The sequence below is a fragment of the Mustela putorius genome, unplaced genomic scaffold (assembly GCF_011764305.1).
Source record: "Mustela putorius furo isolate JIRA1106 unplaced genomic scaffold, ASM1176430v1.1 tig00003909_pilon_pilon_pilon, whole genome shotgun sequence".
In the NCBI taxonomy this organism is placed as follows: domain Eukaryota; kingdom Metazoa; phylum Chordata; class Mammalia; order Carnivora; family Mustelidae; genus Mustela; species Mustela putorius.
The window spans coordinates 39,918,754-39,931,831 of record NW_025422057.1 but is presented as its reverse complement, the minus strand read 5'-3'; the positions used below and the strand labels follow the sequence as shown (position 1 = coordinate 39,931,831).

At 50.8% G+C, this 13,078-nt stretch overlaps 1 protein-coding gene across 1 annotated transcript in view; it reads right to left on the bottom strand.

The window, feature by feature from the left end:
- The window catches only part of DRGX (dorsal root ganglia homeobox), a 32,198-nt gene extending 19,628 nt beyond the window's left edge, over window positions 1-12,570 (bottom strand). Inside the window, exons 1-7 of the mRNA XM_045069007.1 lie at window positions 12,553-12,570; window positions 12,243-12,383; window positions 11,835-11,916; window positions 7,579-7,676; window positions 6,539-6,640; window positions 3,473-3,651; window positions 3,273-3,385 (exon numbers count right to left, since the gene is read on the bottom strand). Of these exons, the coding sequence (XP_044924942.1) occupies window positions 3,273-3,385; window positions 3,473-3,651; window positions 6,539-6,640; window positions 7,579-7,676; window positions 11,835-11,916; window positions 12,243-12,383; window positions 12,553-12,570 (733 nt within the window). The remainder of the gene's footprint in view (window positions 1-3,272; window positions 3,386-3,472; window positions 3,652-6,538; window positions 6,641-7,578; window positions 7,677-11,834; window positions 11,917-12,242; window positions 12,384-12,552) is intronic.
- Between the last annotated feature and the right edge of the window lie 508 nt (window positions 12,571-13,078).

Genomic DNA, 13,078 nt, shown 5'->3' with positions numbered 1-13,078 from the left:
GCTCAGGCTACCAGCTCCGCCAGCATCGCTTACCCAGTCACCTGTGGGGATTCACAAAGGTAAGGGAGGTGAGGTCACAGCCCAGAAGTCCCTGCACTGAGCCAGATGATAGGAAATGGGGCCGCTCCCCTCTGAGGCCCGTAGACTTAATTTCTGCAGCCTGGGGGAGCGTGGGAAGAAAAGGTGGGTTGCAAAAGACAAAAAGCTGTCCCATCCCGGGGTGCCTGGGTGGCTCAGCGGGTTAAAGCCTCTGCCTTCGGCTCAGGGCATGATCTCAGGATCCTGGGATTGAGCCCCACATCGGGCTCTCTGCTCAGCAGGGAGCCTGCTTCCTCCTTTCTCTCTGCCTATCTCTGTCTGTGAAATAAATAAATAAAATCTTAAAAAAATAAAAAAATAAAATAAAAAACCTGTCCCATCCCTAAACCACTTAACAAAGGTTCCACAGAATAGTCAGATGTTGAGCCCCACGGTATCTAGAAACTGACTCATGGGCAGACACTTATGATGCAGGTCCCAAGCCCCGAGCATACTCCCAGGGAAAGCTGAGCCCACCTGGACTGGAGCCGGGTGTTCTGACTCTGAGACTTCCAGCTCAGAACACCCGGCTCCCAGAAGGGCCACCATATGGGGTTAGGTCCCTTCAGAAGGCATAGACACCCCCACCAAAACCAGCTGTTTTCCCAGAGCAGAATGGCAGGCCATGGACTGCTCTGACCAACTGTGTGCCGGTGTGGCCTGAAGACTGAGAGACCACATTTAAAAGATGGGACTATCTCAATGAAAAGCCAGCTTCCCAGCTTCTCCAGAACTTTCAGCAGTGCTGGCAATGCTGCATCCACACACCCGCTTGGCCACCATCAGGCCTGAGCAGCTGCTGACCCCTGAGTAATCGAATCCTCCCCCAGCCCCACCTGTGCCCAGCCCCACTGTCTCTGACAGTGGAGAAATGGGTCCTTTCCCCGTGTCTTTCTCAAAAATCTCAAGAGGGCTCTGTACCTCAAGAGAAGGGAGCAATAGCTTATTAGTATATGGTGACGTGAAGACAGTGCCAACACCCAGTCACCTCACTCGCTGTCTGCCCGACATCTGAGCTTGCCACCCGCCCCAGAATGTGACCGCAGTCAGGTAGACTTCCCATGGCATACACAGGCTGCCCGAGCTAGTGCCACCACAACGTGCAAGGACACACCCGAGTTTGGTGAGCACACTGCGATTTCTGTCACAGCCACGAGCCCTCGCTCCCCCCAAGCTCCACCCCCTCGGCCCCCTCAGCAAGGGCAGCATCGAAGGAAAGCCAGTTTCTAATGAGGCAGACACAGGACAGGCCCAGGGGTCACAGTCCAGCCGGAAAAGTTTAGGCAAGCGCTGGAGGGGAGTACACATCAGGGACAGACGAAAAGAGGGGTGACACATTGACGTTGACCGGCCCCTGCCACCAGTCCCTGCCTCCATCCTGGGTCATAACTCAGAAGACACAAGACTCTGCTCCGTCTCGCTCTCACCACCGCCCTGGGCCTCCCAGCTGCAGGCGCTGTGCCCTCCCTGCTCAGTCAGCTGCCCCCTCACCCTTCTTCGAGCCACTGCAGGCCTCCTCCCGGGGCCCAGCTTGGCTGGCCAGAGAGCCCGGCCACAGGCGGCCACGGCAGAGACACGGGAGTCACGTACAACCCATGAGGCTGGAGTGGGGCAAGCAAGAACATTTCTAAAAGAGATGGTTGCTCTCAGGAACCGAGCTGGCCCCCACCTCAGCAGAGGATTGAGACACGGAATTGCTCCTCTGCCCAGACTGGTTCCTTAAATGATACCCAAGTCCCAGTGGTAATCTCCTTCCAGAAGCCTCTTCCAATTGGGACTCCACCTCTGTTGCTCCCGATCAGCCTACTGTGTCCTGTGAATGTGTTCCAAGGCCACTCTTGGCAGGGGTGGGGCGCGGCTGTACTTGGCCCCTGGAGCACCCGGGCCTGGAGCTGAAGGAAGCATGAGGAAGGTCCTGAGCCCAGAGATGGACAGAAGTGAGCCTCACCCACTCATACCAGCTGTCTAAGCAAGGGCACTTGTCCGGCTACCTGGACGGCTCAGAAGTGTTCTGGGCCTCAAGGACCCACCTCGGGAAAATCCAACCCCAAGAGCACAGCTTCCAGAGCCTTGGCCCCTGCTGAGCATCTCTACCTTATCTCTGGGCACTCTCCCAGGGACACCCCCCCCCCCATACCAGCCAATCTCCAGACAAACCTGGTTCTCCTGCCCTCTCCTGGAACCTTGCATGTGCTGTTCTCTAGGCCTAAAATTCCCTTCTCTCCCTTCTGGAGGCTCCCCAGGGAAGCTACTTCATGCCCTCCTTCAGCCTCCAGAAACCACATTTGTGCTGTGGATTGCCACTGTGTGTGTGTGTGTCTGACTTACCAGCTGGAGGGAAATCCCCTCAAAGGAAGGAGACCCCAGATCCTAACACAGAACAAGCAGAGACCCTCTAGGAGGGGCCTCTCCCACTGCCTATTATCAGGCAAAAGCCTACAGCCTACACCTGTGTCTCCCCTCCCAGACCCCGTATGACAGACAGGCCCTCATAAGCACAGCACTGCCCCTCAATGCCCCAGACCCCATGTGGACGCCAGCCCCGCTCCTGGCCAGCACAGCTGCCTGGCCTCATCCCAGAAGGAGTGAGTTCAAGGCCAGGAATGCAGAAACAGTGGATGGGCACATTCATCCAGTGGGGAATGCCCCAGAAGTCCCCAGGGAGTTCCTCTTTCTGGGCCTGACCAAACAACCCTAATGGTTTGCACCCTTCAGACAACAACAGCAATTAAGAAGAGCACAAACTCTGAAAAATCACCAATCCTAGCCCTTCAGACCTCTGACATCAGGAGTCCCCAGGGAGGCAGGTGGGCACGCTGCACAGTTGGAGAGGGTCCTTGTAAGCTGGGACAACCGCCCATCAAGGCCTCTCCCACAAGGCTTCACCTGTGTGAGAAGAAGCCACCTGTGAAGGCAGAGTGGTCCCTCGTGGCACAACCACTTGGCTGGTGCGGTGACGCCTACAATCTTAGGCCATGTAGAAGTCAAACAGGACAGCGTGTGGGGGAACTGAGACTGTTCACGCGCCTGGCTGCAACTGACAGAAGGGAACAAGGAGCAGCACTGCCCAAGATACAAGGATTGGTGGAACTGAGAAACCAGGACTGCCAGACCATCTCCACGACACCTTAGGGACAGTGCCGCGCCCGAGAAAGCCCAGCTCTACCCCACCAGCCAGCAGAAGCAAAACATACCTTTCAGGGAGGCAACGTGAGACAGAGCCTGGGCATAGGTGGCCGTGTTCAGGAGGGTCCCCGGCAAGCAAGAGGGGAAGAAAGGTCCGGTGGGACCCACAGTTCTCCCCAGGCTGCTGGAGATAAAAATCACACTGAGTTCCCAATCCTGTGTAGCCGCCAAGTCTCCAGAACCCTCCCCGGGGGCTCGACCACCTCACCTCTGCTGGGCTTCCAGGGCCTCCTTCTTGCTCCGGGCCTGGTCCCCCGGGGGTGGGGAGTTGATGTTTCTCACGGGCGGTGGCGTCACCTCTGCCATGGGCTCCTTGGCTCCTGGCTCTTGGTCGGAAGCCCCTCTCTCCGTTTTCCTCCATTTGGCCCTTCGGTTCTGGAACCAAACCTGAGTCCCCCATGGAAATGCACATCCCAGGGAGGCAGAAAATCAGACAGGAGCAAAAACCCAAACGCCTGGATTCCCAGCCTCCGTGCTCATGGCTCACCTTGCAGCAGCTGCGTGGGGGGACCAGCCTCCTCTCTTCGAAACATCTCCCAAAACAGTGCCCTCTGGACTGCAGCTTCAGACCCAAAGATGGGTCAGAAGATCAGTGTAGAAGGCATGACAGGCATTTTTCTTAAATAAACATTAAATCATAGAAAGTATCCAAATGTATCGCCCACAGCAAAAGTACAAGTGTGGAAATTTTTGACATATCCAAGTGCATTTATTTGATGTGAAACGTATTTGCTACGGTCGGAGGGAGGCGGACTCATCATCACAGCAGTTTGTAAAACACTGTCCTGGGGTTTCCTCATCAGAAATACTCATTCCCTATTCCCAAAGGTTTGCCTTAGCCGGGATGTGTCTGTCCTGAGACCCATGAAATCGTCTCTGACACGTCATGAAGCTTGTGACTGGCAGCCCAGCACACCCACGAGGCACGACGCCTCTGGAGTCAGCCTGGCCTGGTTTAGAATCCACCCCGACCCTGGAAGGCAGGTGGGTCTATCCCCGCTTCACAGATGAGACTGCTAAGCACAGACAAGTTAATTAACCGGCCCAAGGTCATTCAGGTGGTAAGTGGCAGACCCACGATTTGAAGATCGGTGGCCTGGCTAGGAACCAATTCCAAATTCCTTGGGAGTAATAACGACGGCCATCCCCAAGCACTGTCAGCACAGAGACACACAAAAAATGCGGAGCACTGTCGCCTGACACACAGCGATCAGTCCCTCGGTCAATATTAAGCAGCCTTATCCCTGCCACCCTCTGGTTAGGAGGACGCTTACAATTCACCTGCCCTAAGTGCCTTCTTAGAGCGTGGTGTGGACTTGCTCAAGCCTTGGCAATCAGGACGGCATCTGCAGAAGGACACCCTCATGACAGCCGCACAACGGGGCCCAAGGTGCTCCCAGAGGTCAGTGAAATCCTGCTGCTCTTTACCCAGCAGAACCCCATCCCTCCTCTCCTGGGAGATAATTCTTGGCTTTCAAAGAAGGCTGGGCTAGATTACCTCCCACTCCCCCCGGGGTAGCCTCTCCTCCTCCTGCCTCACATTGGCCCAGGAGAGAGCCTGGGTCCCGGGGCTGAACCCTCCGCCAGCCCACCCCACTTCCGAATTTTCATTCTCCTTTAACTGGGTTTCTTTCTTTTCTAATCTAGTTGGCTTTTAATTGCACATATCAGCAACCATTGAATAATGATTTTATCTATATTCTAAATTTAGGGCAGTTAAATGCAAAGCAAAATGCAGACACTTTCTTGTGTCTTAATTGAATGAAGGTCACAGCTATAACAACATTTAATTGAGCTATTTTTCATTATCATATTTTAATGACTTTGCACTGACAGTTCGCCTGCTTCTGAGGAAAGAGCATGATGGAGTCGTTTATTTCCCTATTTAGTTATTGTTTGACAACATCAGCTTCGATTAAGACCCTGCTTTATAGAACATTAATCATATTTGAATGAGCAAGGGGTATAAATGTAAACACATCTCCCTTCCCGCCACCGAAGCCCGCGTCCCCACACGGAGGCTCACTAAACAAATGCTTCACAGCCATTGTCTGTTTGCATAATAGCCAACAACAGCCTGAACAACAATTCCCAGACTTAATTGTTACCACCCCTATCTCACCCTTGCACCTTTCAGGGAGAAGTTATGATCTTCCACTTCTGAATGCTCAATAATTGTGTCATTTATCTCAATTTGCAGTTCGGTCTTTAGGCAGCTATTGGCAAGCTGGCATTAAAAAAAGAAGGGATAGACAACATCCTGGCCAAAGGAGATTTTCATTTCCAAATAATAATCAGTTTAATTTGCCCGCATATGACCAATGATTCATGTTCAGATTTAATAATCAGGATCACATAATCTGATTATAGGGGAAATAATTTGTTTACAACCCCCAATTTACTGCTCAGAATTCCATTATCTCTCTTCAGCCATTGGTTTTTAAGAGATACTAACATGACCCAGGGGAACCGAAAGCAAACTATTATATTTCCTACAATTAGATCTTTGCATAGTCTTAACCCCAAGCCCCTACATAAAAAACAACAGAAACAGCATGGAGGAAACCCCATAAATAAAATGAATATATAATTGTGCTCAAAGAATAGCTCTCCCGGAGAGGCGGTGCTATGAATCTGTTCCTCCCACACTCGGGCACATCTGCTGGGCTCGACGGGTTTGTGCACTTAAACGTAATCACCGTGTGGCTTCTAAAAAGAACTCCTGCTTAGAGACGGTCACCGCGGGCCATGCTCGGCTCGGAGGCAGCCCTCTCGCCGCTGCCCTTTAAAGATTTTTAAATTGCACATGTTCTTCGGATCCACTTCACTGAAAGAGTCCGCATCCAGGGGAAAAGTTGGACATGATGCAATTTCTGGAAAGCAGATCCTACCCTGTTCCCATCTGAAAACACAGTTCTCTGCAATTGACCGGCCTTACCCCAGAGCGGTCAGAGCTGCTTTGAGAATAGCATCTCAGCTCTTTTTTTTTTTTCCAAAGCAAGGAAATGGATGTGCATTGATGTAATTTAGTACCTTAGAGACGCGGACAAATTAGTGTAGAACATTATCACTAGTTAATTATGAATGACCGATTAATCAACCTAATCTAATATTCCACATTATGTTGATGTTATTAAAGTGCATCATGAAAATGACAGATAGTCTTCATTTGCTTTCTTTGGCCAAATGTGCACTCTGCAGTCATGATGTCAAAAAAAAAAAAAGTTTGCCAGTTTTAATATTAGAGAGTTAAATAATTAAAAAGAAGGTTTACCTGCACTCTGGCTTCTGTGAGGTTTATTTTCATGGCTAGCTCTTCTCTGGTGAAGACATCGGGATAGTGTGTTTGGGCAAAGACTGCCTCAAGAGCTTCCAGCTAGTAAAAGGGAAAAATATTTACTGGTGAGAGGCTGCGGTGAGGTGAGAGGAAGCAGATGCCTATTTCAAATTTGCGATGAGCAGGAGTTGAGGAAGTAGCTTCACAGATCAAATGGGGGAGGAAGAGGAAGAAGAGAGGTCTTTGAGAAGATCCCCCGGAATACAAATTATAACCACGGATGACTCAGATGCTAAGACTCGCTAACGCCATCGATATCCAGATATCCATCGACATCGGTGCTCCCCCAAGAAATGAGAATTAGAAGAGAAGCACAAATATTTATGTGCTTTTGCATTTAAACCGATTCCTAGGAATCAAAGGCTCTCAGGGTGGCCTTATGAGACAGAACAATCCACACAGCTTTCCCCAGAGGACTTAGGAGAACAGAAACAACTTGCAGACGCCCTCACTGTGTCAGTTCCACAGAAACTAACAAGAGGCATTTGGGCCACCTTCGTGACTCCTCTAGTTTGCACAGATCTAAGGGAAAGAGCCCAGGTCCAGGAAACATGGTAGGAGGGTCCCCCTTGCAGCCCTGCCGTTTATGGATGGCAATACCTTCTACAAGTCAGTCAGTTTCTTGGGCGCCCGTCTTCCCATTTATCTACTGGGATTAAGAATGTCCTGTCTGCATTAATATTAGAGAGTTCAAGGTTCAGATGATACTGCTGGTGTGGAAATGTTCCCCCAAACTACCAACCTAGGGCAAATGTGAGTGATCACTATTGCCCCTTCCCTTCCTATCTGGGATCAGAAGGTCCAAGTCATCTGCCCTCTCCCCAAACAGATTTCTTAACACATACAGTGCACAAGAAAATGGAAAGATCCAATTTCCATAGTTGGCTTTATTTTAAAAGACAAAAACAGCTGCTCAAACTCTGATATTTTGGGAGGCAGGACGGAGCTGATTCTCAGAAAGGAAGCGCTGTCATTACCTGCTGAAGAGTAAACGTCGTCCGGTTCCGGCGCTGTTTTCTGCGCAGAAACCCATCATCGAAATCTCCTGGAGAGTGGTTGCCAAAGGGTGCAGTGCCTACTGGGAGTAAACTGAGTCAGCCTGACCAGAGGGCCTCCCTGGCCTCACACCGACCCTGGACACATATGGACACACACGTTCGTTGGGAAGCTTCTCCAGGGAGAGTCCTGCCTCTCCCAGAGCATCTTCCTCTGCTGCAGTCCTGGGAGCCCCTCCTTTTCCACTCTCTCATGCTCTCTCTCCCCCAGTAACCTTTGACTTTAGGCCCAACTCTGCTTATTTTGTAGGACAGGTGGCAACCTTCTCCCCTAAGAAGGCCAAATCTGCTTCTTGTGAAATTCTGGGCTCTGGGCCAGGAAACATCACTGGCTTGGGGCAGTGCGTTCCCCTGTCCTTTGACTTCCAGCTGCACCTGCGTCCAGTGTGCCTTGATCCCATGCCCTGCCTCGGATTCTTTCATAGAAACCTCCACGTCTCCTGTTTGCTCACCTGTTCGTTTGCTTTCCCTTGTTTCTATAAACAACAAAGCTGAACGGCTGGGAGAGGGAGAGGAAAGAAAATGCCAAGAGCTTTCACTGTACATTTCTCCTAGAACTTCAGGACACCAGGAGGTAAGAAGTTTATAAATGAATATTAATTACTGTTGGTCACAGCTCATCAGCACCATAGTGGATCTGTTATATAGATGTCAATTAACAAGAGGTCTGCACCAAGAAGCTAGTGTCCTGAATTCCAAGTAGACTTAGGCAGGGCCACTCTCAAAGGGCACCCCACCCTCTCTGGCCAGGCTCATAAAGGAGCCACTGCCCTGGCTTCCCTGAAAAGAAAGGCATCCTTTCCACCATCCTCCTCCCCAGCAGCCTCCAAAACTGGTATAAAGCCAGAACAGAGTTTGGCCCCAAATGTGCATTCAGGTCATTTTCCTAATATGCACCATTTACTCGACAGTGTGCAATGGCTTCTTAGAAAAACGAATGAGCAAGTTCCCATTAACCAGTGAATGCTGTAGCTGCCATGCGCTTTGGTCTCAGAAGGACTGTAGGTTCGGCATTAGGACCTGGCAAGCCACACGGGCAAACTCCCTCAGAAAGACCTCAGTCCCAAGGAAGCAGAGTCCTCTGGACTTTTAAAAATTCTGTCGAATAAGGGGGTCCCTCCTGCTTATTATTCTGCTCCCCACTGCCCCCATCTTTTGCCACAATATCCCAGTCTCTCCTGAAGCCTGCCCCTCCAGCCTCTTGTCCAAATTGCACTTTTCTTCAAAACCCTAGTTACAAAGATTTCTCTCCAGCTCGTTGGCAACTTCAAAGGGATAGCCTCAAAGCAGCCTTATTTCCATTATTTTGCAGGAAACCAAACTGTCTCCCTTTGATTGGTGAGGATGGAATGCCGACTCTGAGATGCTCCAAACATTCTATCTACCTCACCCTTCTAACTTAAGCCTGCTGGTCCGAAATTTTTCTACAATGTGTGGATATAATATCTGTAATTGAAACACTGTGAGCCAAATTGAATCCTAAAAAAGGCTAATGGGCCATCAAATTAATAAGAACAAACAGAAAAGAGAAAAAAAATGAGAAGAGGCTTTTTACTTTAAAACAAGTAGAATTTTTAAAAAATTAAAAAATAAGTAGAAATGTTGATAGTATGAAAATGTTAAACCCTGCCAATAATTAAACAAAACAATGAACTATTATTTTCAACATTTTAACCAAAAAATGAATAAATAAATAAGGTACATAATGATACCTAATACAGTTAAGGGTGTAAGAAAATGTGTGTGTCCATTAATCTTCTGTAGGCACATTAATGGCTGGAGCCTTATTAGAGGGTAATTTGACAATATTCATCAAAGATTTAAGTGAACATATACATATTTAATCTATGAATTACATAAAGTGTGCCAAAATAGAAAAAAAAGAACATTCCTGGCAACATGATAATAAGAAGAAAAAAACTGGAAACAGCCGAAGTTCCCACCAGTACAACATATAATGGAATATTACACAACTGTTTAAAAGAAATCAGTAGATCTGTGTGTATATATATTGATATGGAATAATTTCCAAAACCTATGTTACAAGGTAAAAAAAGCAAAGTCCTAAAGGACATGGCAGTGTGATCTCAGCAGAAAAAAATGCATAATATATAGAAAGAAAAAGTGTGTTTTTCTTGAAGGAATCACAAGAAACCCAAAATAGGGAATATCTTTAGGAAAAAAGGGGGAAGGAAGGAGGATTTCACTTCTCAATGTGGAGGTCTCTGTTCTATTTGAGTTTCCTAAGCAGGTATAGGTAGTACTTTTTAATTCAATATTAGTACAATTATCTGAGAAGTGAGATGATGAACCATGCTTTGCTTTCTTCTTTATGCCTCTCTAGATTAATAACGAATAAAAATTAAAAAGCTCCTGGGCTGAGGGAGATGTCATATTCCAAAGGGCTGTTGTCAGCCTTCCCATGTGCAGCAGACCACCTCCTCCTCGGCACCACTAAACTGAGACAAAACAACAACAACAGCAACAAAAAAGCCCTTTCTGCAAAACTAGCTCAGAAACACATTTGCAGAGGGATAAAAAGGTTCTTAAAGATCCATCTCCTTTTCTTCTGGTCCTAGCGCTCAGAATCAGCACTGAGGGGGGAACGTGCCGGGGTGTGGGAAGGGAAGGTGGGCAGCCAACAGCTCAGAGCCCTGGGACCATGATCAGCCAAGCCAGGACTCATCCTAAGTGACTTCTGCAAACCCACCCTGCAAACAGGCTTTTCCCCTAAGTTATCTAAGCAGCCCACCACCTGCTAAATACTCACTTCTTGGCCTCTCCCCAGCCCTTTAACCTAAAGAGTGGGCTATGTCGTACCCATCAGTCCAAACCCTGGGTTCAGAAGCACAGAGATGGTGTGTCCTCCACACATGCAAAGGTCCCTCTGGGCCTGGGGTGGACTCCGGACATGCACCTCATAAAACGGGGCAGCATGGGTCCTTCGAGATTAAAGGAGGTGAAGTGCAGGCAAATATCTGGTCTTGCCTTCTTCAGAATGCTGACTGAGCTAGTAGGGCTTAAACACGGATCCTTAGCCTCCTTTAGAAAATTCTACTGAACTCTTAAAAGCTTCCATGGTTAAGACAAAAACAAACTTCCTGAGATCCCTGGGCATGCTGGCCAGCCGAGGCTCAGTGACTACTCCTGGTAAAAGGAGACAAGGTGGACAGTGCCTCCCCGCCTTGCCCCCCACATGCCTCCCTCAATTTCCTGGCCTCCCAAATTCTCCCACCCCACAAATAAATCAAAGGAGTAGGTTATTAAAGCCGAGTCCTGGTATGGCTCCCAGGTATAAAAGTTCTAATATCCCACTGCTGAGATGCCTGCTCTGAGGAAGATGCTATTAAAAGTCCGGAAGGTGTGGTTTTGCATTTGTCTGATGCCTATGCAAGGGGTCCCTCCAGGTCCTGGGGGGGGGGGACCAGAGAGTCAAGCTGTCCCCTTCTCACAAACCTACTCCCACCTAACAATCCAGAACCAACACCACATGAGGGATCTTGAGGCAAAAATGCCTTCTAAGGCCTGGGGACCCTCAAAGTCTAAAACCCTGGCCATGGGGCTTCCCCTGGGAGTGGGGAGCGGTTGGCCACTGGGCTCAAGAAACCCAGTGAGTCACAGGGGAGGAGCCAGGCCAGGGCACTTGGGGGTGGTGGTGGGCAGGGCCACCTAGTTCCAGAGGGCAGTGGTGGCCCAGAACAGATGTTAAAGCTTTCCTGAGGAGGACAGCTCCGTCCTCCAAGCCAAACCAGTCTAGGCATGGGTCTTTCATAGTTCATGGTTGGTGACAGGACGACGAGGCCCAACTCCCTAGTCCACCTTGGCTTTTCGGGATGTTTGCAAAACACCGTGAAAGATTGATGCGGCCCCCAGGGCGGGGGAGACCCGATTAGAGGCGTGACACCAGCATCTGTGCTGGGAGGACCCGGCGGGTCCCTGCTGTGAAAATAGCCTGGGGCCAACCGGCCCTGGCGGGGAGGGAGGTGGGAGGCAGGTGGCGACAGGGCGGAAGGCTGGAGTGGGATGTAGGAAAGAGGCCACGGGCACCCGTCCACTGCCTGGCGGCTGCAACCCTCGCAGAGCGGGAACCCAACCATCCACCCGCCACGCAGCCGCCCGGGAGCTTTCTGGCCAGCGCGGGTCGGTTCGGAGCAGCCTCAGGCGCGGCGCTTACTCACCCTCTAGCTGCGGCGGACAGTGGAAATAAAACATCGCCGACGGCCGGGTCAGCCGGACGGCGGGGCCTGGGGAGGGTGCCCGCTAGACCGACAAGGCGCGCGTAGCTCCGGCCTGGCTGCAAAACAAACAGCGATAGAGTCTAAGTTTCCCTCTGCCCGCGCCCCAGACTGGCCCTAGTGAGCACTGGGCGCCCTCCTCCCGGAAGCTACCCTCCCCGCCCCCCATGCCTTAAACCCACTGTGGGGACTGGAGGCGACAGGGCAACGCCGTCTCAAGCCCGGTCCCCGTGGGACAGCCCATCGGTTCGGGTCCACCTCCCAGATAGCGATGCCCCCACCTTGGCCCCAACACCAAACCCGGGCAATCTGGCTCCCCGCTCTCTGGGGTCCCCGCCGCAAGCCCGGCACCCAGGCCGCCGCAGCCGGGTCCAGCGAGCGCGCCAGGCCATCTGTGCGAGCGGCAGCCTGGGGCCGGGAAGGCAGCGGAGCCCGAAGTCCGGGCGCGCTGGGCCGGGTGAGTGGGTCGGGAGCCGTGCGTACCTCGGCGGGCTGCGGACGAGGAAGGCCGGAGCGTGACCGCCTCCGGTCCTCACGCCGGGATCCGCTGGAAGCGGGCGGGGCTCGGCGCGGCTGGCGCCCGCAGGACCAGAAAGTGACTCGGGAAGTGGCCAGATGTCTTGCTGTCTGTCTACAGCGCGCGCCGCCGCTCAGCACTCGCCTTTATAATCTCACGCATAATTGGCCTTAATCTGATTATTTCCAGCGCTGTCTACAGCGAGTAACTTGGATAGGTCTATTGGGCCTTACAAATGGCCCACGTGGTGTAAAAAAAAAAAAAAAAAAATCCATCATTTCTCAGCAAACATCAGAAATGTTTTTCTTCTTTTAAAAGAGGATAGAAACAAACACCATTGCCACCACCCCAAAAAAGGCGTTATTTTTTCAACACGCCACCCACACCTACCCCTCGTCCCATCTGACTCAAACCTTTTCTCTCGGTGAAAGCTTGGATTTGGGCTCGCCCTTGTCAAAGGCCCAGCGTCTCTCGGGCTGCGAATTGACAAAGCGCTGCTAATTGTAGCCAGCGGATGGGTTTTTGGGGGGACTCTTTGCACACGGCTTCCCTTTCCAGGCGACCGTACAAAAGGAAAGTTTGATTTTGTTCTCAGCAAGGGGTCCCTGAATTTATGTTCGTTTCTCAATGCAAATGATATGCGGTGGGACCCTTCGCAATTACTTTTAAA